Source organism: Ursus americanus, chromosome 4 (genome assembly GCF_024610735.1).
Source record: "Ursus americanus isolate L20-20 chromosome 4, mUrsAme1.1.p, whole genome shotgun sequence".
Lineage (NCBI taxonomy): Eukaryota > Metazoa > Chordata > Mammalia > Carnivora > Ursidae > Ursus > Ursus americanus.
The window spans coordinates 97,156,994-97,180,334 of NC_142130.1; the positions used below are offsets into that span (position 1 = coordinate 97,156,994).

General features: G+C 58.3%; 1 protein-coding gene across 2 annotated transcripts in view; it reads left to right on the plus strand.

Moving 5' to 3' along the window:
- The window catches only part of RRP1 (ribosomal RNA processing 1), a 35,160-nt gene that overhangs the window by 2,203 nt on the left and 9,616 nt on the right, over positions 1 to 23,341 (plus strand). Inside the window, exons 3-13 of one of the 2 annotated variants that reach the window (XM_045774175.2) lie at positions 1,087 to 1,144; positions 3,063 to 3,148; positions 4,857 to 4,918; positions 7,201 to 7,330; positions 7,423 to 7,487; positions 7,695 to 7,861; positions 12,184 to 12,263; positions 12,885 to 12,982; positions 13,194 to 13,213; positions 14,081 to 14,194; positions 14,950 to 15,519. In XM_045774175.2, the coding sequence (XP_045630131.2) occupies positions 1,087 to 1,144; positions 3,063 to 3,148; positions 4,857 to 4,918; positions 7,201 to 7,330; positions 7,423 to 7,487; positions 7,695 to 7,861; positions 12,184 to 12,263; positions 12,885 to 12,982; positions 13,194 to 13,213; positions 14,081 to 14,194; positions 14,950 to 15,194 (1,125 nt within the window). In that variant the 3' untranslated portion in view covers positions 15,195 to 15,519. Of the gene's footprint in view, positions 1 to 1,086; positions 1,145 to 3,062; positions 3,149 to 4,856; positions 4,919 to 7,200; positions 7,331 to 7,422; positions 7,488 to 7,694; positions 7,862 to 12,183; positions 12,264 to 12,884; positions 12,983 to 13,193; positions 13,214 to 14,080; positions 14,195 to 14,949; positions 15,520 to 23,341 lie in introns of those variants that run through there. The other variant, XM_087861838.1, reaches the window with a different exon arrangement.

Genomic DNA, 23,341 nt, shown 5'->3' on the forward strand with positions numbered 1-23,341 from the left:
AGGCACAGAGCCCAGGTCTGCTGAGAAAAGGGTTTTTCCTGCTAGCTTTTTTTAAAAACTATTTTTCTAAAAACCAGACTATTTTTTAGAGCAGTTTTAGGTTCAAGAGCTCTCGTGCATCCCCTTCCCCCCATGTGCACAGCTCCCCCGACCAGAGCCATATGTCCCTTACAGGCGATGAACCTGCCTGACACAGACTGTCCCCCAGAGTCCATAGTGGATGTGAGGGTTCACCCTTAGTGTGTGTGCTCTTTGGGTTTGGACAAGTGTGCGGTGACACACATCTGCTAGGACAGGGTCTTACGGTGCAGTTTCACTGCCCTAAGAGGCTCGCTTTTCTTTTTTTTTAAGATTTAATTAATTTATTTAGAAAGCGTGCATGGGGCGGAGCAGAGGGAGAGGGAGAGAGAATCCCAAGCAGACTCCACACACTGTGGAGCCCTATGCAGGGCTTGCTCTCATGACCTGAGATCATGACCTGAGCCGAAACCAAGAGTTAGACTCCCAGCTGCCTGAGCCACCCAGGTGTCCTGATTGCTGGCCTTTTAAAAACAGTGTTGTCAGAGTGAATTGTTTACCTTTCTTCAGGATCATCTGGGTGCTGAGGGTCCTTATGTAAAATGCAGACTCGCGTGCTCTATAGGGTGCCTACGAAGGGGAGGCTCTGGGATTGTCTGTTCAGCAAGTGCCCTAGGGGGTGCTCGGCACAATGAAACAGGCAGGCGGCGAGTACTTTCTGGGGGTCCACTAGGTCTCTTCCGGCTGGTCAGGTGGCCCCATCTCTCCTGCTGTCCACTGACTGAGCCTCCGGTGCTCGAGGCTCAGCCTGGTCGTGGGGGCAGTGGCTGCCCTTGCTTGTGGTGCGCTTCTGTTGGTTCTGGCTGCGGGGAGGCCTTTCGCAACAGTGCAGCTTGCAGACCTGAAGCACGCTGGGTAGAAAGGCCTGTGGGAGCTGGTTCTCGTGATCGAGTGGAGATTTAGTGTGGTTGTCTTTCTGCTGTTGCTTCTTGTTGTAAGACCATGTTTCTTCGGGGTCTGAGAGAGGATTTTTTTTTTTTTTTTTTTTCTTTACCGTTTCTTACCCAGGAGGAACTAGGGAGGACCATTTCCCAGCTCATCCATGCTTTTCAGACCACAGAGGCACGTGAGTACCTGCGCCCAGGGAAGCCCTTTGGGAAGGGCAAAACTGCCGGGAGTTGGCTACCGGACGGGGAAGGCTTGCCTTCCAAGACCTAGAGCAAGAGGGAAGTCCCTGTCCTGGCTGGCATCTGCTGGCGCTGATGGGTGAAACGCTGTACTAAGTGTCCAGCGGTATTAACTTGTTTATCCATTCTGGACCCAGCTCGAGGCTGAAGGACCAGTATCTTACGTTTTAAAATGAAAATGGAAATCTAGTGCGGTTTTGCCAAGTTGCTGGACCGAGTCACCTGATGTCAGCGTTCCCTCAGTGTGCTTCCCCGACCCATTCGTTTTCGTCCTGCTCAAGATCCGTAGTTCTCAACCCTTCTGCCTGTGATCACTTGGGCATCTTTAGACACCTTTATATTTAGTTGAATCAAGCTCTGGGGGTAGAGCCCGGGCATCTCCCTCCGACGTTCAGGGTGGGGGGCAGCCACGGTGGGCCAATGCCCCTGGCATACATGGCTGTGGCTGTTGCTGGTGAGGCCCCGGTTGTCCCCGGTGGTCGGGTTTAGTTCAGTTACGGTTAAGTAGGTGATCGGGGATAGTAACCACTGTCTCAATTTGGGAGTATGTCGTTAGCATCTGAGTTGTTAGTGGAGGTCCGTCTGCCGTAATTTTTACCTTCTGAGAACCTGCAGAAGAGTTCTGTGCTCCGCAGGCGGCCAGGTGTAAAGCAGTCACCAGTGACAGTTGAATAGGTCAGTGAACTCGGGCTTGCCCGTTATTGAACCGTCTGACCAGCCCTTTGCTGTTGGAGAAGTTTGTAACAGGAGATCAGAGAGGCCCTGTTTGTTTCCCAGGGTCCAGGCGTGGGCAGGGCTGGATCCCCAAGGCCTCTCTCTGGGGCATGCAGACGCCATCTTCTCCCGTGTCCTCACAGGCTCATCTCTCTGTGCGGGTCTGTGTCCTCATCTCTTTTTTTTTTTTTTTTTTTTTAAAGATTTTATTTATTCATAGACAGCCAGCGAGAGAGGAACACAAGCAGGGGGAATGGGAGAGGAAGAAGCAGGCTCCCAGTGGAGGAGCCTGATGTGGGGCTCGATCCCAGAACGCCGGGATCACGCTCTGAGCCGAAGGCAGATGCTTAACAACTGAGCCACCCAGGCGCCCCTGTGTCCTCATCTCTTATAAGGATACCGGTCACACTGGTGGAGGGCCCGCACCAGTGTCCTTGTTTTACCTAATTACCTCTTTAAAGACCTCATCTTCAAATGTAGTCTTATTCGAAGTCCTAGGTTTAGGGCTTTGACATGAGTTTGGGGACACAGGTTAGCCTGTAGCACTGTGTGTCTGACCTAGCGTTATCGGATCCGGTTGTGGATGTAGTGGGGCCAGGCGTGGGGTCAGGCAGGGTCCCCAGCCCGAGCCAGGAGGGGAGAGGTGCCCTGGGCAGCTGCTTCTCTCGCTGGTGGCTTTGCCGGCTCTTTGTGTCTGTTCTTCAGAGAACCTGGCCGCACATTAAGGTTGCTTTGTTTTTCTTTCTGAGGTTTGTCCCAGCCCCATTTCTAAGCCCAGTTTATAACACCCCCCTTTTTTTAAGATTATTTATTTATTTGACAGAGAGAGAGACAGCCAGCGAGAGAGGGAACACAAGCAGGGGGAGTGGGAGAGGGAGAAGCAGGCTCCCCGCTGAGCAGGGAGCCCGATGCGGGGCTCGATCCCAGGACCCTGGGATCAGGGCCGAAGGCAGATGCTTAACAACTGAGCCACCCAGGCGCCCCTATGACACCCCTTCTGAGTTCAGCAGACTGGGCTGAGGACCCCAGAGGTTGGCCGCATGTGATGTCCTGAGCAAGTTTCTCCATTTTCTCTCATCTCACTTCCCAGAGCAGCTTCCCTGTTCCCCTATGATTCTCTTCTGGCCTTTTTTCCTCCTTCAGAGCACCTGTTCCTTCAGACATTCTGGCAAACCATGAACCGCGAGTGGACGGGCATCGACAGACTGCGCCTGGATAAGTTCTACATGGTGAGGGGCCGCGCGTCCGGTGCTGGGCTCTGGCGTGCTGGTGGTGGCGGGCACGGGGCAGGACTGGGGGAGCTGGGGGCACGGCCCGAGCGATGTGGCCTCTGAGCCTCTCCTGCCGTGGCGGGGCCGCGCCCCTGAGGACTGTGACCCGTAAGTCTCGAGGGCTGTGAGGGGAGCCGGGCGTTGCCTGGGGCGCACGGGCCGAGCATCGCCCGGCATTTGCCCCATCTCTGAGGGCTGGCGAGTGTGCAGAGAGCTGAGCGTTGAGACAGCGCACAGGTTTCGGTGCAAAGGAGGAGGATTAAAATGTCCCATCTGGGGGGAGCGGGGCTGCAGCCTTGCACCCCTGCTGGAGAAGGCACGAGCCCATGAGTGCCGGCAAACCTGCATGGAGTTCATGCCCTAGTCATAGACCCTCGGGTCCACCTGTGGGGTGCCCAGCCTGGGAAGGTGCTTTCTTCTGGGTGAGGATGGCTCATGGAGTTGTTGTATGCAGAATCCCCTTTTTCTTTCTGATGCTGCGTTCCTGAGAATTCAGGTTACCGATTTGCCCTCAGAAACGCAGGAAAACTGGAGATTACAGACTCCGTAGCCCCACCCCACATTTGAACTGCACTCCTGTTCCTGCATCGGTATTCACTGGGGCTTAGGATAGTATTGCTGTCTGAAAGCAGGTGACCCAACGGGGCATTGGCTGGGTCTCATTGAGGACAGCTGCCTTTGGGGCTGCAGTTACTCGTGATATGCCGCTGGGGTCAGCTCCCAGCTCAGACTTGGTCCAGGATTAGGTGGGCACTGTGTGTCTCGGAAGTCAAGGTGAGGACCAGCTAGTGGGTGCGGCATGGAGCTCAGGAAGGGAGGAGGATGGACACTAAAGCATTTGGGGCTGGGAGCAGGGGCCAGGCTGTGCACTTTCACAAAGTATGGGTTTACCAGACAGGAGTTCCCCTGAGGTGTAGTTGCTGTGTGCTTGATAAGATGGCCTCCGTTGCTTTGTGCGGCCCGTGTGACCGCACCCAGCAGCACAGCCCCCTGGAGAGGCCAAGCCTCTGGCGGCTGCAGGCACTGGGAGTGGTGTCAGCTGGGCCCACGTGTCCTGTGCACACTGGACGGCCAGGAAACGCATCCCCGTGTGCATCCTCTGTCACTTTACACTCCTGGGCCCCTCTGGGGGGGTGCTGCTTCACATCTGGACGGTAGGAAAACCGGCTGGAGAAGCCGTGAGCTGTTGTCGAGGGGAAGCAGGCAGTCGGGGCAGGAGGGGGGATTTCTCGTAAAGGACGAGTGTTGAAGGGGGGAGTTTGCCCTCCTGGGGATGAGAGAGAAAGCAAACACTTTTGCTCTCTATTGAGGAGAGAAGTCCTTCCGAGCACTCAGAGGAGCCTCCCCCGAGGGGCTCGGCCTCCCCCAGGGGACAGGCACTTTGGTCCCTGTTCCTGCTCCTGCAGTGAGGACCAGTGCGTTTGGCTTTCGTTCACGGCACAGCAGCTGCTCCCCGATGTGTCTGCTGTGAGCCAGAATTCCTGGTGCCCTTGGAAGGGGGAGTATCCCAGCCTGGGGGCAGCGACACGTTTGCGGGTGTCCTGGCCGCCAGCAGCTCTGGAGGGCCGGCTCTGTGCTCTAGTCTGCAGAGATGACTGGGGGCAGAGGGGGTTCTGGGGAGGTCGGGGCTGTGCCCCACTAACGAGGGTCTCCGTTCATGCCACAGCTCATGCGGATGGTCCTGAATGAGTCCTTGAAGGCCCTGAAGACGCAGGGGTGGGAAGAAAGGTTGGTACTCGTGGCGCGTCCCGAGAGCAGCTGCTTGGCGTGGGCAAGCCCATCATCTTGTCACTGGAGGGTTGGGGTCACATGTTTCTCTTAGTTGTCATAAAGACATGTCAGTCTTTCCGTTAAAGGGTGACCCGATGGTGCTTAAAATGAAGGCGTTTTTAGAATTGTAGTTTGCGCGCGTGTTCCCAGAATGAGTGTTTTCGACCTTGATGGTGAGTCCTTGCTGGTGACTGTGAGTCCTAATTGAGTTCTCTTGTTATCGTAATACTGTTTTTCAGTGTAATTGACGCACAGCAAAGGTGCTTGCCTTTTTTTGTTTTGTTTTGTTTTTTGTATAACATGGCGTACTCAGCTCTCTTATCAGTGGCATTTGCTTTGGTTCTAGAAATAGTTAATTCATCCAGACTTGTTACTTTTGACAGAGGTACTTGTGACGGGGGTAGTCCATGTCCCCCAAATTAAGAGGCCTGCGTTTTGTGGCCAGCCTTGGGCTTCCCCTCGCCCTAGGCCGGTGGGGCTCTGCCGAGCCCGAGCTCCTCCTCCAGCCTTGGGGGACCCCGGGAGCCCGCTGGGGCGAGGCCGGCTGAGCTGTGGCTGGTGGAGGTGGCAGCCAGCTTCTGTACGTCTGGGAGGCAGGCCGAGATCACGGCTCCAAATGGGTTTCTGAGTTCACCTTTTAAAGTTTTTAAAATGAAAGTTTCATTTCTTTACAGTTTTTTTCTAATTATGCGAGTTACACATTCCCAGTGTAAGGAATTCAGGAAGCTTTTATGAAACCTTGAAAGAAAAGCAGCGCGAGCCCCCAGCGGATGGCAATGTCTCAAATGTGGCCGCATTCTGCGTGCGGCGGCGGCGGCAACACGCTATCCGCAGGCTGCTTTTTTATTTTACTGACGACACGTCCGAGGTGCCCGGCGTGTCTGCGCCTCACCGCGTGGTTTTGGAGGTGGCGGGGGAGAGGCTTGGAAACGGTATGTTTTGCATGGCTTTGTAATGAAACGTACGCTAGACCGGCTTCTCTCCAGTCCGTGGGCGCGGCTGCCTGAGCCGCCACCGACCTAGCTGCTGCGGCAGAGCACGATCCAGCCGGGGGCGGTGGGCGGTCTTGGGGGGAGGGGGCAAGCTTACGTCCTTGCCCTTGACCTGCTTTCATCCCCACATCACACAGGTCAGCAGGAGTGGCCTGTAGTTCCCTGGGTTCTTCTGAGTTTGGAATTAGCAGAAGTGACTTCACGTTTAGGGCAAGGTGCACCAGCACCTGATTTTCACCCTTTATTTCCCGTGATGCGCCGAGGCCACGGGTCTCACTGTATCAGGACGTAGGATTTGGGTCCCTTTAGGTGGCTAGTGCATGAGCAGAACCGAAGGCTGAAGTGGTGTTTTATTTCTGTTAACTCTTTTGGTTTGTTATTACGAGAGTAGTTCCATCCTCGCTGCCGGTAAGAGACGCAGGGAGATCCTTTTGAAGAAGCTGGTGGCCTCTGATTGGCCCGCGCCCTCTGTTCCTGTAGCCTGTCCCCATTCCCGCCCAGCAGCCCAGCCCTGCTTGGTTGGTAGATGTTTGTTACTGTCACTGGCCTGGGAGGAGGGCTCCCTTTTCCTGAGCGGCACACAGCATCCCTTCCCTTCCGTGGCCTGTGAATCCCCAGTGCTGCCGCGCAGCCACCTCCCCCCACCCCGGGGCTCGTTGCGGAAGGCATGTTCTAGAGTTCAGGTGTGTTAATCAGCACCCGGTGCACGTAGACCAGCAAAGACTGGTCGCCAGAGCTCTCTGATCTCTGAGCCCCAGGCCTCTGAGACCACTGAAACCAGCACGCTCGGGGGAGGGCAGACGTGGCCGGCCCGGGGCCACGCGCTCCATGCAGTGGGACCGGGGAAGCAGCTCTTCCCCGTCTCCTTTCTTTGCCTTTGCTCTGCCCTGGTGTGCCCTCCTGGGCCGTTCCCCGCGAGGACAGGGAGACGCAAGACGCGGTAGTGCAGCCTCTTGTCACACAGGCCTTTCTCCTTCCACTTGTGGACCAAGCCACAGAAGGGAAGGTCTGTGCGACTGTGTATACACCCGGCCCTTTGTAGCCGAGATGCGGTCTTCCCACGTGTGCTGGTGCCGACAGTGCTCACGGAGCTGGCATCATGCGTCCTTTGTGCTGGAACACACCCTGATGACCAGGTCGCCTCCCGGGCGGGTGGGGCGCTGGCCTGTGATGGTGTTCCCGTCAGAGCTTCCAGTAGGAGAGGACGTACTGTGGCTGCCTGCCGTACCGGCCTCTTGCCTTCCCCAGGCAGATCGAGCAGCTGCTGGAGCTGCTGATGACGGAGATCCTGCACCCCGACAGCCAGGCCCCCAGCGGGGTGAAGAGCCACTTCCTTGAGATCTTCTTGGAGGAGCTGAGCAAAGTGGGCGCTGCCGAGGTGAGGGCAGTGGGCTGCGGGCGGCGGCTGAGGCCCCCCCCGCTGCGCTCACGTACAAGGGACTGAGGCAGCTCCCCCTTCTTTCTCCGTAGCTGACGGCAGAGCAGAACCTCAAGTTCATCGAGCCCTTCTGCACAATCGCTGCTCGGACTCCGGAGTAAGTGGCAGGCGGCTTCCTCCGGCCTGCTGCTGCTTTCTCACTGGGTTCTCGGGATGACTGTCTGTGGGAAATCGCTGTTCCCTCTCGGTTAGAGAGGAGGATTTGCGTGTGTGTGACAGGGTCACTGGAGGGGTTGCTGCCATGGCAGGGGGTGATGGGCGCCCCCAGCCTGACGGGCCGGCTTCGGCGCCTGCTGCCCCGCAGCTCCCTGGTTTTACATAACATCACTCGGGGCATCTTTGAAGCGATCGTGGAACAGGCCCCGTTTGCCATCGAAGACCTCATGAATGAATTGGACGCGCAGGAGGAGGACGAGGATGGCAAGTCGGAGGATGGTGATCTTGAGTGGGACGTGCCGTCCAAGGAGTCAGGTGAAGGGGAGGGTCAGCGCAGCTGTGGGAGGGCGCCCATCTGGCCCAGCAAGCTGCTGTGCTTGCGGGGGTCCCTGCATTTGCCTCTCGTCTGTTCCCCTTGTTTTCGGCCTGCCCCCAGCATCTGTCCTTGGCCTGGCAGCCAGGGTATGGCCTCCCTCTCCTGGTCCTCGCCCCCCGGCCTCCAGTTCTCAGGATGCTGTCCTGATTCCCTGGCTCTTTTGTGACCTACCGTTCCTCCCCAGTGCCTCCGCCCAGCTCACCCCTCTTCTCTGGTCCCCACCCTCCGTCATTGGGCCCATCTGGACCTTCCGGCTCCTACCCTGTCTCCCTCACTGGGAGCAACGCTGGCACAGGAGGTGCCCGCTGGGCAGGGGCAGTGAGTGAGCTGACGGACGGAGCCTGCCACGGGAAACATGCCACGGGTGGTGTCCCCACTGAAGGCCTTCGGGGTCAGGGCCTGGGCTCCGGTCTGGTCTGTTGACAGTCTTGATGCTAATGTGGTCCTTGTGGGATATGGGTTGATCTCACGTGGCCCGTGGTCTGGGTTGTGTCCTGTGGCTGCAGGGGTGTGTCTTCCACTGGTTTCAGGACTCTTCCCTGCCTCCCACTCTTCTTTTTTTTTTTTTTTTGTTGGTAAAATGCGTATTATGTACAGTTTACTACGTTAACCTTTTTTTCTTTTTTAAGACACATTCGTTCAGTGTCGTGATCAGACTATTGCATTTAGCAAAACAGCATGGGTGGGAAAAAAAATCTACATTAAAACCTCTTGTTGGAATGTTTTATGCTTTCTACAGAACAGAAACTAAAATATTCTGTTGTACCGTTCGTCACAAATCCAGGCCTCGAGTTCTTTGCCCACACATACAAGTGCTGTCTAGAATGTGTTCTTTTTGCAGCCACTCGGCCCTGCCACCATGGTGCGTGGCTGAGGTCCCAGGTCTCTTGTAAGCCGTAGCTTCCCTGGCTCCCCCCTGTGGCTCCCCCTGCGCTCCTCCCCGTGCCTCCCCCCCTGTGGCTCCCCCCACCCCGTGGCTCCCCCCGGCCCTCCTCCTGCTCAGCTCCGCGTCCTGGCAGTGATGAGACGCTCCTGCCGCTGCCATAGCTCCGCTGCCACCTTGGTTTCATGGTGGCAAAGTAATTGGCCTCCACCACCACAGGGGCCCGAGCTCCTGCCTCCAAACTTCCCTCCTTTCATGGGTCCAGAATTGAAGATGGCTGGAACTGCCAAAGTCCTTACAGCTTTCGCCAGCTGCAGCGTTCCTCCTGTTGTTACCACATCTGTTAGAGCCAGCCCCACAGCCACCACGTCCACCTCGACTGCTACCAGAGCCACCTCACCCACGGCAGTGCCCTCCACGACCAAAGTTGTCATTCCTACCAAACTGCCTCCACGGCCACCACCGAAGTTTCCAGAATCACTTTGACCTCTGTGGCTGGAGGAGGCACTCTCCATGTCTTGCTAAGATAGGACTTTCCTTACATCACAGCTGTGGCTATTCACAGTCTGGTATTTCTTCTTTTTCTTCTTTTTTTTTTTTTTTTTTAAAGATTTTATTTGTTTATTTGACAGAGAGAGACAGCCAGCGAGAGAGGGAACACAGGCAGGGGGAGTGGGAGAGGAAGAAGCAGGCTCATAACGGAAGAACCCGATGCGGGGCTTGATCCCAGGGATCGCGCCCTGAGCCGAAGGCAGACGTTTAACGACTGAACCTCCCAGGCGCCCCCACAGTCTGGTATTTCTGAGTGACAGTCTTGTCTATGTAGACACGGTCATCAGGTGTTCAAGAGCTGAGCCTCTCTTCCTGCCATTGCCTCACTCAGTCGTGTCATTGGTCGGTCTTCCCATAGTGTTCGAGATCGTCCTTGAGGGTGTTCTTCCGTGTTGTCTGTAATGCCACCAGCGGAAGTCTGTTTCACAGTTGAACGGGCACCAGGCCTAAGAATCTTCTCTTGAGACAGCCGCTGGTTCCATGACTCTTCGTCCCCATTTGTGGCCTCGTGTTTGTGGCTGCATCTGCCGCCGCCTCAGGGCATAGGTGACAAAACCCAAAGCCTCTGGGCCGCTTGGTGCTTGGATCGCTCGTGACCTCAGCGTCCAACAGCGCTCCCCGTGGCTCAGAATGGCTCCTCAGACTCTCGGGGCTTGTTTGAAAGCTCAGATGTCCGATGAAGAGCTTGCGCGGCGGTCCAGGCTCTGGGAGACTCTGACTTAGGACGGCGGTGGGCCGGGGGACTTGAACGATGCTTCCTTGGTGGCCTTCACGGGCAGGAGAGACGGGGACCATGTTGAAGCGTTAAGTGCATTCACGAGCTTGTGTAGCCGCCACCACCATTCATCTCCAGAACTTTCCATCTTTCCATACTGAAACTCTGTCCCTGTTAAACCCTGTCGTCCTTCCCCCCAACCCCCTGGCACCCCACCTTCTGCTCTCTGTCCCTGTGGATCTGACTGCTCTGGGTCCCTCCTGGGAGCGGGTCACACAGTGCTTGTCCTTCTGTGACTGGCTTATTCCACTGAGCATGATGTCCTCAAGGGTCATCCCTGTCTTAGCACGTGTCCCTTTCTTCCCTCGTTTTAAGGTTAAGTAACATTGCACCATATGTAAGGACGGGTTATGCTTTATCCGCTCACCCACCCAGGGACCCTTGGGTGCTTCCGTGGTTTGGCTCTAGTGAGTAATGCTGCAGTGAGCTTGAGTGACAGTATCTCTTGGAGACCCTGCTTCAGTTCTCTGGGGCAAACACCCAGAAGTAGGATTGCGGGGTCACACATAATTCTTTTTTTAATTTTTGAGCCCTCCCTATGCAGTTTTGCAGCAGCCGCATCAGTTTGCGTACCCACCAGCAGTGCGCAGGGTTCCAGCGTCCTGTTCCATTGTCAGGAGCCACCCCCATGGGTATGGGGGGGTGTCACTGTGGTTGGGTCTGTACGACCCGATGGCCAGGGACACGGAGCGTCTTCACGCACTCGTGGGCTCCGTGCCTCTTTCTGGAGACACGTCCGTTCAGGTCAGGCGAGTCGTGTGCTACTGAGGGCTAGGCGCGCTCTCTGCGTTCTGGGCTCGTGCCCTGTCACGTCTGTGGTTTGCAAGTATCTCCCCCCGTTATGTGGGCTGCCGTTTGGATAGTGGCTTTTGATGCACCGAAGTTTGAATTTTCTTAAAGTTCCGTTGGTTTGTTCTCCTGTCATGTGTATCTTCAGTGTCCCATCTGAGAAGTCATTGGTGCGACCAGTCTCGTGAAGGTCTTGCTGTTTTTTCTTTTCTTTTTTTAAAGATTTTATTTATTTGAGAGAGAATAGGTGAGGGAAGGGACAGAGGGAGAGGGAGAAGCAGGATTCCCACTGAGCAGGGAGCCCAACATGGGGCTCGATCCCAGGACCCTGGGACCATGACCTGAGCCGAAGGCAGATGCTTTACCGACTGAGCCATCCAGGCGCTCCTGCTCTCTTTCTCTTTTTTTTTTCTTTTTTTAAAGAGTTTTATTATTTCAGTTCTTACACATAGGTCTTTTGGCTCCTTCACGTTAAATTTGTGTGTGGGTGAAGGGCCCAGTTTCATTCTCTTGCCTGTGGATGTCCAGTCTTCCCGGCACCATTTGTTGAAGAAACTGTCCGTCCCCCAGTGAATGGTCCTAGAGCCCTTATTGAAAGGTTATATGACCCTATAGATTCAGGGGTTCATTTTTCCTGCTGCCAACTCTGACACCCCTGCTGAAGGGTGCTCCTAGGTGGTAATGTTCACACACACACACCCCCGCCCCCCATGCCCCTAGTATTCCATCCGGCCGTCCTGCTCCCCTTGCCCGTCCTGTCCCTCAGCCCGAGTCACCCCGACACAGGCAGATCGAGGAGTCTGGTGGTGGCCCCACTGTGCCTGCCTGTGGCCCTGCCGTCCTCATTGTCTGTGGCACTCGCCTGCCTGTTGGCCAGAACCGTTCTGTAGGCAGTGACATCAAACCCCAAATGATTGGAAACACTGTGTCTGCGGTCCCTTGATCCAGGCCTGCCCTGTGGCTGGACCTAGCTCCCCTTCCTTGATTATGGAATTTCTGACACTATATTGGCTTCGTAAGACATCCACTCATAATTCCACTGTAAAGACGATTGCTCAGGCCCACCTCCTCTGAGATGTCTCTTTCAGTGGCACCTCGCCCCTCCGTGTGAGGCTGCCCATACCCTGCCCCAGCCTGCACCTGTTCCTGTGCCCAGGTCATGGGCCCTGGCACACATGATTCTTGGTTCCCAGGTGTTTGTGTTGGGGTCCTCTGCACACTGGGCGTGCATCTTTGAGTTCACGGGGATCCTTCTGTTCCAGGCTCCCTCCGTGGGGCTGCACCCAACAGGCATGAGGAGCCTCCAGGAGATGGTGAGGACAGCGTGGGCCCCGTCCTCCAGGTGGGTGGCCTGGGCTCGTGGGCCTGGCTTTGCCTCTGAAGTCCGGGAGAGCAGGCTCTCCGGCCCCCTCACGTACAGGGGCCGGGAGTCCTTGAAACCAGGACTGGGAGCTGGCTGATGGGGCTTGGGCTTCGCTGCCGGTCAGCCGCCTTTCATGTGCTCCCTGCTCGCCTCGTGAAGCAGGGGTCAGGTGAGACGGCGCCGCAGAGAGATCGCCTCGGGTCCCGCTTGGGGTCAGAGCCCAGCAGAAACAGAATACTTAACTAATAAGTTGTGAATGTTGATTACTTGTTAAAGTAGTAGAATTAGGTGTATTGGCTTAAACAGTATCTGTCGAAATTAATGTGATTTGTGTTCTTTTTCCCGTCTTTTGACGTGGCTGCTGGGGGTGTAGTTGCAGAGGCCGGCCTGGGTGGTCCCCTCACATGGTGGTGGCAGCCCCGGGGAGCGTGTTCTCTGTCTCACGTGTTGTACACAGTGTTTGCAGAGGGGACTCGGGAGGACATCCAGGTGTGTCCTTGTGACCTGACCAGAGGATCTGCGCCCGGTCCACGTGCTGTCTTTGCTTGCTGCACGTTCCCGGAGCACCAGGGAGGTGACTGCCGTCTCTCTTTGTGGCAGTTTGACTACGAGGCCGTGGCCAGCAGACTGTTCGCGGTGGCCAGTCAGCAGGGCACCCCTTCCCAGAACCGGAAGCGCCTCTACAAAGTGATCCGGAAGTAAGTTGCCCTGAAGGTGGCTGGCGCCGCCCTGCCCCTCCCCTTGGAGCTGCCCTTGCTCTGTCCCAGCCGTCTCGGGGGGCCTCTGTCCCGCCCTCAGAGCGCAGGTGGAGGGGCGTCATCAAGGGTGGCCCGCGGGCAGCCGACGGGAGGGCCGCATCCCCTTCGAGCGGAAGCTACGGCCGTGGTGAGCGCCTGTCTCTCCTTTCAGGTTGCAGGACCTTGCAGAAGGTGAGCGTCTCCTGCTGAGACCCTGGCCCGGGATGCCGTCCTCCTGGGCGCACTGCGCCCGCGGTCGCCCTCCCAGCAGGACTAGTCGCGGCAGAGGCGGGGCTTTGTCTCTGGGAGAGGGGGCCTGAGGGGTTCTGCAGCTCGTCTTCGCCCCGCTCAGTGGCTCTCGGATCCCGGTGTGTGCCGGAAGCCCTGGGAGGCCAGGGCGGCCCGAGAACCTGCATGTCTCGTGAGTTCCCTGGCCTGCCCCGTAGCTGGTCTGCGGTGCAGCGGACCTGGGCGCTTCCCCGTGCGCCTGGTGCAGCCGTTAATAAGGCGTAAGAGCGAGTACAGGCCTCTCCCCCGTTCACTCTGAGAGGTTTTAGATGTAGAGCAGCGTCGGGGGTCTACGGTGAATGCGCGCACGGCCGCCACCTTGGCTCTGCCATCGGCGTTTTACTGTCCTCGTGTTGTCGTGTGTCCTCCCTCCCTCCGTACTGCTGAGTACGTCGTGCTCCTCGTGAGCTCAAGCTTGGCGTTTGTGGGTAACGTTTTCATGCGGTGACGTGCATGAATACCGTGCTCGTGCGGTAGGGTTTCCACACGCAGACCCCCATTGACGCGGAGCGCGCCACCGTTGGTCCCCTCTCAGCCTAAGCTTTTTAGGGAATCGACGCTGTAGTGTGACCGCTCCGGGGCCTGGCTCTGGCTGGCGCCTCACCTCCCGCATGGTCTGGAGCCGGTGGCAGCTGTGCGGGCCTGAGCACGGGGCTTTCTGGCACGCAGTGCGTGGAGATGGTGCCTGCGTGGTCTGCGCGGCCCTGGACGTGCACCCTGAAAACACCCCAGCCTGCCCTCAGCCTCCTGATGGCCTGCCTTGGTCCCTAGGCCTCTTTCCAGAGGATGACGTGCCGGAAAAAGCCTACAGGAAGCTGCAGGAAGATGGGCAGGAGAGGAGGACAAAGAAGCGTTTGCTCAAATCCAGGTCACAAAACCAGCCAGGTAGGATTGGCAGTGTCTGCCGGTGATGGGGCTTTGGATCTGCTGTCTGTGTCCCTTGCATGGACTATGGTTAGGCCCCTGCTGGGGGCTGCTCTGTGCTCCTCTTGCGCCCCATGTCCTGCAGCCACTGCCCCAGTGGGGCCTGGAGCTGCCCGTTGCTGTGGAGATGGGCTCTGTGCCCAGGATGGGCCAGACACAGGCGGCTGGGAAGGGCTCCAGAAGAGGGCCAGCTGGTGGCCCCACCCCGGGCTGAGAGCCCTCCTGTGTTCACCCACGTGTGCTAAATTGTCTCGGGTGCTAGGCTCTGCTCTTTGAAGGGTCTCCTGATTCGCCCCAGTTCTCCTGCACGGGCTGCCTCTGGCCATGTTGGCTTCCGCCTGGGCCCCCGCTGCAGTCACTGGCCTGTCTCGTGGCTCTGTCGTGCACCAGGTTGGGTCCGCCCACCCCCGAGTCACATCTTTGCAGCCTTCTTTCTCCTGAGTCTGCCTGCCTGCTGGTTTTCCTGCAGGCCTGCCTCTGGTCATCCTGCCCGGCCAGGAGCCAGCATTGTCTCACATTATTATAATGTGGATGGCCGTGGAACGTGACTCCACACTGGCAGGACCCTCTGGTTGGCTGTGGCGGGTCTGCTCCTGAGGCTGTCGGGTTCTCTTGTGTGCCCTTTGTGCGGCCCTGGAGCCAGCATCTTCAGTCAGAATGGAAGTGGGGTAACCAGGCCCTCACGGTGCCTCGGTCACGTGGCCTTGCTGTTTTAGGGAAAGGCGGGAAGGAGGACTCACGTCCAGACCCGAGCTCCGGATCTGAGAGGAGGATAAGGAGGCGGCAGCGGCGGCGGCGGGGCCCTGGGCCTGAGCCCACTGGGCCCCAGGAGCAGCCCAGGGGCCCAGGTGGGAAAGGGGCTCGAAAGAAGAGGCGGCAGCTTCGGGCGGGGGCCAGAGTGAAGGTGGCCGGTTGCCAGGAGCCTCAGAGCAAGCAGCGGCCGCCACAGCGCCGGAAGTGACCCCACAGGCCCAGCACATGCAGGGAGGCGCCTTCCCCGTGGCTCCTCCGTTTTGTGCCGAGTTGAACTGGGGAACAGGACCCTAGGGCCCTGCTCTCAAGACTGTGGACACGGACACCCTGGCTCCCTGATGTACCGTGTTGACAGAGGGTCAGGCCCCTTGCTCAGTGCCTGTGCCCCAGAGAGCGTGGATGCCATGCTGACCTTGGTCGGGCCAGGAAGCCCCCTGAGAACCTGCACTGCCTGGCAGACAGCCCTCCCTGGGCCGGGGACTGGCCACACACGGGGGATGTCTGTGAATAAAACGCTGTGTAGTTCTTAAGAACGAGGTCCTGCTTCTGGTGCGTCGATGCTGGAGGATTTCCAGCGGTGTGAATTGACAGGTGCTGGTTCCTGAGTAGTGTCTATATCTTACAGCCACTGTGTAGGAAAAAGTGTTTATTCACATCTCAAAATTCGGGAGAGGGTGACAGGAGTTAGCTGTGGTCGTCTGGGTGTGCTCTTCATAAACTGCTTTTGGAGCTGACTGTGAACCTGTTCGTTGTGTCTACCGCATGGTTCCTGGTTGACGTGCACGAGGCAGGGAGGTCGGCTTGTGTGACTTAGAGCAGAGACCCCAGTGGGCAGCCCCACTGTGCCCCTCACGTCTCCCCTCAGTGCCTCTAACTCCGTCAGCCCTGCTGCTCGTCCGGGATGGCCCGAGGCAGCTGCACGTTTGCTGGACCCTGAGCAGAGCGCTGGCCCGAGAGTGCAGGTTAGAAGAACAGTAGGTGTGGGTTCCTGGTGCCTTCCGGGTGGGTGGTCAGGGCTGCACAGGTGGCAGGTGGGTGCCGTCTGGGTCAGCCAGCCCGGTCACTGCTGGGCCAAGGTGTGTGGGTGAGCCCATCCAGGCTTCAGCTGAACCCTGGTTCCTGATGCCTTGTGGCACGCTGGGGCAGGTGGCACTCGGTGACCTCCTTTCCGTCAGTTCAGCTGGGTGGACAGAGGCGGGGGCTGCTGGGGCTGGCTAGGGCTTGGGGGTGGAGGTACTCCTCTCCTGGAGGTCACAGTTCCCGTTCTCCAAAGTGGCTTGGCAGGACTGGCAGGCCCAGCACAGCTGGTGGGCCGAGCTTGGTAAGGCTCCCAGGCAGGCGGCCTGGCGGACACTCCTGAGCCCCCCTGTCTTTGCCACTGGTGCCCCAGGCCCGGGGTCCCACTGCTGTTCCTGCCGTTTTGTGTGTGGCGGGGACAGGGGATGCTTTATTGTCTTGGTTGAAATTTTTTTGGTCAAAAATTAAAGAAACAAGCACACTGTAGAAGTTTCTGAAAAAACAGAAGTCCTACCTGATTGCCGTCCTCAAACCAGAGTGTGGCTTCCCCAGCACTGGTTTCTAGGCCATTCTCAGGCCACGCTGTGGTCCTTCCCTCATCTAGCGTGCTGTGTGGACACCGTGACTTGGCACGCTGGCAGGCTGGGACGGCTTGTGGCCGCCCCTGTGTCTGCTGGCAGTGTCCCCCCGTCAGCAAGCGCTCTCCTTGGGCGGAGCAGAGAAACCTCAAGAGGCAATGGAGGGTGACCGCCAGCCCTTGCGCCCAGGAGAGCCTGTGTCCAGGAGTGGATGTTGTGTTTATTTCCCCGTGTGTTCTTTTTCTAAAGCCATTTTACTGAGCTGTTGTTCATGCACCTCACAAGTCCTCTGTGTCACGCGAAACAGGTCCATGGTTCTCAGTACATCAGAGCTGTGTAGCCGTCGCCAGAGTCCGCGTTCTAGCATTGCATCCTGAAGGAGACTGCCGTCCTGGAGCTGTTCCCTCCTGGCCCCTGACCCTGCCCGACACTAACCCACTTTGCGTCTGTGCAGACGGCCCAGTTCTGGGCGCTCATGTAGGTGGAATCCCACCACGTGGGTCTTCCTAGGGCAGCTTCCCTCACGTAGCGCGTTTCCAGTGTTCATCCGTGTTCGTCGTGCACATCAGGATTTCATTCCCCGTGTGGCTGAGTGGTACTCTTGTGTGGATACTCAGGCCCCCCTACCCCCCCATCCGAAGGCACCGCGCTCCTGTGAAACCCTCCGTAAGCCAAGATGACCTGCAGTGAAGGAACTGATACCGTTAGTTGACAGGGAAAACTTGAGCGTTCCCAGATCCCGAAAATCATCTATTTTAGCTTTTTGATCCCCAGGACATGTTCAGTTAACGGGTGCACAGAATTGGTTGAGATCAAGCTCAGATGCTCAGGGACGCAGTTCCGAGCCCTGGAGGCTGGAGCCTGAGATGTGCGGGTGGTTCATGGGGCAGGAGGTGGGGGGCCGGGCTCGCGGCTCGGGTGCAAGCCGCCGCCTCCACGGCAGCTCAGTGCAAACTCACCGCTGGATGCTGTTGTTGCTTTTCTCCTTTTTCCCCCTAAAATTGGAAATATTCAGATCAGCAAAAACAGGTAGTGACGTAGGTGATTCCCAAGAGTGAAGTGGCGTAACGCGAACTTTGACAAAGCAGGGGTGCCTGTACCACCGGTTTATCTGCCTGTCCGGGGGCGCTTCCCCACGTTTGGGCTCCTGGGAGTGGTGCCGCTGCAGACCCCCGCGTGCAGGCTCGTGTGCAGACGCGCCCTCCCTCCCCAGGTATGGACCAGGCACAGAATGCGGGGTCGGACGGTGGGTGACTGCGGTAGCAGACAGTTCCCACCTTGGGGTGGGGGTGTGGCTTCAGGCGAGGGCTCCCTGTGCCACTTAACCCGTGAGCCTGTAGCATGCCTTTGTCGCCATAGCGGTGCAGCTGGTCCAAGCAGACTGATGGACCGAGAGTGCTGTCTGCTCGTGGCCGTGGAGAGCTCGTCCGGCCTCTGCGCAGGGGTGCACAACGCTGGGCCGGGCCCCCCGCCCCTGACTGGTCCCTCGTGGACCTGGCTGACAGGCCCCAGGAGGTGACTTCCAGGAGACTGGCTCAGCCATTCTACCTGTGTGATGCTGGGCAGGTGACAACCACTCTGAGCCTTCACTTAACTACCTGTAGAATGGGAATAACATGGCTGCACTGAGGATTATGTGGCTTTTTCCCCCCAAACAACCAAAAACTTAGAGGAGTTATAAATACGGTGTATTTTTTGACCCGAACCATTTGGGAGTTATGTGCTAATCTGATGCCCATCGCTGGGAATAACGTAGGGTACATTTTCTACAACAAGCAGTCTCTCCACCACGGCACAGCCATCGAGTCAGAATTAGCATGGGCAGCTCAGTGCCACCCAGCCCTCTGGTCTGTGCAGTGACGCTCTGCGGCCCCGGGACCCCAACCCGGAGTCGCCTGCATCGGACTCTCCTGGCTCTTCAGCCCCTGGAACTGGATCCTCCCTCTTTGCCTCACATCCAGGACCCGGATGCCAGGTGGGTCTTGGGCTGGCCATCTTGGATGTCGTCCCCACCGTGGGCGTTATGGCTCCTCTCGTCTAGACTCAGGTGATGGCTCTCAGCAGGAGTCAGAAGCAGTGTTCTGTGTTCTGCCTGAGCCTCGGCGTCCCACTGGCCCTGGGACGGAGGGCGGTTGTGACTGTGGCCCCTTCCCTTGGTGGTTGACGGCGTATGTGGTGAGGGGCTCTGGAGCCCCAGTACCTGGTTTCTCCTCAAACTCTCCATTTACTCCTGGAGTGACTTGCGTTGGTGACTTGTGGTTTCTGGTTTTATCCAGTGGGTTATAATCCGTTACTGTCACTTGTGTTAATCGCCACGTTTTAATGGGCCAGTGGGAGACGCCAGGCTGGCTTCTTGGTGGGGAGCGCCCGCCGTCTGCCACCTTCGTTATGGTAAGAGTCCTCAGCCCTGGGACCAGCTGCTTCCCCATGGGGCGCTGATGTGGTGGAGGGCACAGCCCTGCCCGGCTCAGGAGGGGCTGGCTTGGGTGAGGGTCTTCTGGGGTCCTTTTGTCTTGTGCTGAAACAGCTTTAGCGACACGTGCTTTATAGGCTGTTCGGTTCACCCATTTAAAGCACGTGGTTCAGGGGTCCTCTGTGGGCCTGTTGCCACAGCCCAGTTAGGACATTTTCACTCATCCCCAAAAGAAGCTGAATCCCGGGGGCCTCCTTTAGCTTGGGGAGAAAGCCTGTGTGAAGCCTTTGGACCAGCAGGAGCCCCCACTGTGGGGTGGTGGTGGGTTACTGATCACAAGACTAATGGGTTAATTGATCGTTTTCTTGAACAACTAAAAGGTCTAGAACAAATAAGGCTTGTGTCTGAAGTGACTTGAGAAATCCCAGTAGTAAACGTGATGCACAGCTCTGTGGTTATTACTAGCTCTGTTTCAGGGCTTCTCCTGGACACATGAGCTCTGGAGTTCAGCGGTTATGTAGGGGGCATCTGGGGACCCCAGTGCCACCTCTGTGTTAGCACACAGAGGCGGGACTGGAGCCTGCGTCCTGGTGCCCAGAGACTGCCCCTGTGCCGTGGGCTCTCGGCCACCAACCCTGGGTCACCCGAGTTCAAGCCTTGACCTTGGCTTGCTGAGAGGGGACAAGGACAATGCAGCCTTGAATCACCAGAGGGCTCGTGTCAGCCCGGGGATCCTCTGAGTTGGCTTCTCATCAAGCACTACTGTGACCTGGAACTCCCTTCCATTTTAGCCATGACCAGGAGGGAGTCAGGCCCGGGGGCAAGGCAGGGGGCAGCTTTTGCCCAGGCCAAAGAGACATCAGGGAGACAAGGGAGGGGGTCTTGTTGGGGGTGAGGGCCAGCAGGTGAGGCGGGGCCGGTGTGCTGAAGGTTCACGCAGGGGAGTGACCGGCCAGGGCGGTTTTGCACCTGTCCGTTTGGTAGTAGGATAGAGGGTGGACTTGGGGACAGTCCTGCCAGGAGCCCCAGGTTGGGACACTCTCTGACTGATGGCTTGGGTAGTTCCAGCCTTTTCACACTCAGCCTTATAAAAATAGCCTCTTAATCACTGGGGGACCTGGCAGCAAAGGACTGTCCTCATCCTCAGCCCAGAAGTTCCCCAAATGGGTGGCAGGATGCAGAGAGAGGACCCGACTGTGGTGGTTGATGGACAGCTGGGTGGGCTGAGGGGCGGATACAGGGGAGGCCCCATCCTGTGGCACGTACCCCGCAGAAGAAAGAGGAGGGCCTCAGGGCATCCACGTGCTGCCCGCCCCCCTCCCCCATCAGTGTGGGAAGGACTGAGGTTCCAGGTCCCAGCCTGCAGCCTGTAAGAGCCAGTTAAATCCCAGGTGGGAATGTTTCCTCAAATGACCTTTCTACTGTGAAGAGAACGCGCCAGCCACCTGACCCCAGCAGTGGGCAGGCTTGGAAACTCTACTGAAAGGGGCCACTTAGCTTGTAAGCTGGGCTTTTATTTCCCAGACCGGATTTGGCTGGAGGGAGCTGTGTCAGGCGGTGCCTTGTCTCCCCACAGCAGCCGTTCCCGGGCGTCCCGAGACTCCCCCCGAAGCCCAGGCTCACGGCGCGCTGGCGGCTGCCATGGCACGTCCCTCTCCGAGTGGAGTTTTCTTTGCTCTGAGTTGCCGATCAGCCGGACGTGTCCACTCTGAGGTTGCACCACAGATGGCTCTGTTCCTGCGGTGTTGCACATGGACACGTGTGCAAAGGCACACTCACGTCTCCGTCTGTCCGCCTCTTGAGCTTCCTACTTACCTACGTACGTCTAACTACCTGTCGTCCCCACTTACCTACCTACCAGTCCTGTCGTCTCCTTTCTGTCCACCCATGTACTTGTTTTCATCCTGTCCGTCGCCCTCCCTTTGCGGAAGAGACGGTGAAGAACCGTGGCAATTCTATCTGTAAAGTAACCTGTCCCCTCATGTGTTATCGCCCCATGGTGTCCTCTCTCCACGGCATCCTCCCCCATGGCAGCATCCTCCGTGGAATGGCCTTGTTTGCATGGAGCCCTCCATCCTTGTGTGGGTGAAGAGCAGGGTGGAGGTCCAGGGAGGGCAGCCCAGCCCCCTTGGGTGGCCCCTGGGGATGTCACCTTCCCCCGCTTCTCCCCACGTCCTCTCCCTCATCCCCTCCAGTCCCTCCGGGACCTGCCATGGGGACCGGATGTAGTCTCATCAGCTGCCTCTGGGGGCGCCCTTGGTCCTTGGATGGGTAGCTCTAGTCCCTTGTGGCCAGGTCATCAGGAGTGCTGTCCCACCTCTCCCTTTGGCCAGTGGCTAAAGCCCCATCTTGTTCTTTTCCTTGAGTGCAGCCCCAAAGATGCCTCTCAGGGATAGACCCAGCAGCTGTGGCCTTGGCGCTGTCCCCTGTGCCCCGGGTGGGTGAGCAGGGCTCTGGGTCTGTCCGATGGGGATGGTGGCATGGATCCTCATCCAGCCGGGTCGGCCCAATAGCCTATCTTGTCCTCCAGGCCCCAGGCTGCACACGGGTCGGGGTCCTTCGAGCCTGGCTTCTCACCTCCGGCCTGGCTGGCCCCACAGGTGACGCCAACGTGGGGGCTTCCTTTCTGAGGGGCCTCAGGGCCCCGGGGCCGCCGCCTCAGCTGCGTGGGCCCCTCCCTCCAGGGGTGGCTGGCAGAGCTCCAGGCACTGTAGTCCACGCTTTTCCCTCTCCTGGAGCCTGCGGACTTCTTAGTGCCGATGGCTGGGAAACAGGCCCCAGGAGGAAGCTGTGTCCCTGCCCTGGGACCCCCTTGGCTGGCACTGCAGACCTCAAAGGTGGGGCGTGAGGGCGGGCGGCCCTACACACTTGGCGGGGGGCCTGGACAGATCTGTGGGGCTGCTGTCCCAAGGCTTGTAGCCCTGCCTACCCCTCGGAAGTCTCTGGATTCGTAGGGCCAGAGGCTGGCAGTGCAGGCAAAGGAGAAGTGTGGCCCCCAGGACCTGTGGGAAGGCAGGTTTGGGGGTGGTGGGTGTGGGTGCTCACGTAGCCAGTGCCCTCCTGTCTGAGGCGGGCAGCGGGAAAGGTGCCCTGGTCCCTCCTCGGGTGCGTCCCTGACCGCCTTGTCTGCATTTGGGTGGGATCTCTGATGGCTCCATGGGGGTGACCCTACTGCTGCCAGCACCCCATTTCTGGAAACGCAGGACTGTGGGTAGAGCCCCAGGCAGAAAGCTGTGGGGGACAAGCCTTACCCCTGCCCTCCTTTCCCAGGGTGGGGTGGTGGAGCACCTGAACTGTAGGGTTTGCCAGTGTGTCACAACTCCTGCCCCCGCTGCTCCTTTGCACAACTGGGGATGCCTGATGTGTTTGTCAAGCCATGCACAGGACGGGAAGAAAGGCGAGTCAGCCTGAGGGGCATGTCAGCGGCCAGCAGATGGTGCACCCAGCCTGCCTGCGTGCCTCGGCTCCTTTGCATAGTTTGAGGGGGGCCCTGGGGGGCCGTGCTGCGTTCCCGCCCACTGGGAGGGCACTGTGGACACCTCCTCTCTTCCGCACGTGTCTTCGCCTCACTTAGGAACCTGTGCCGTGGCATTTGGTTCTTTGCAGTGGCCCATGCTCCCTGGTGGTGCCCTGGATCTTGGGGTGTCCTGAGCCCCCAGCAGCCTGGCTCACTGCCCCTCCCTGTGGTCTCTCTGCTTTTCTCCGTAAACGCTCATTCAGTCCTGCACACGCGGGATCGGGACCAGCACTGCTGAGGTTGGGCTCCAGGGCGCGGCCCCCCGGTTTCCTGCTCAGGGTCTCACGGGCTGACTTTGAGGTGAGGCGCGGGGTCCCCGTCCCAGCTCACTGGCTGCCGGCAGAATTCGGTTCTTGGCAGCTGGGGGCCTGAGGCCTCTGTTCTTGCTGGCTGTCTACAGCTCCCAGCTGGGTGCCCAAAGCCACTGTGGTCCCATCCACCCCTGCGTCCTCTTCTCTGCACGCCAGCCTGCCTGATTAGGACAGGCCCACCCACTGGGGCTGACTGAGCACCCTGCCCCCCATGATCCCCCATGTCCTGGCCTTCTCTCTCCCGAGTCTTACACTTTGGAGCTTGGCCCCGTTCCTTTCCTGCTCCTGGAAAATGCCCTGCTCTGGGAGGTTTGCCAGAGTGAAAGGGAACAAAAACACTGGAATGTTGCGGGGGGGTCAGTTAGGACTGACTAAGCCAGAAAGTGGCCCCAAAGTCCCTGGACATCCCAGCTGCTCCGCCTTGCCTGGCAGAGCTGCGGATTTCCCTGGCCAGGGTCCAGGGGTTGTGGCTCTGGGCAACAGGGCAGGGGGCGGGGAGGGGGCATTCTTGGTCACCTT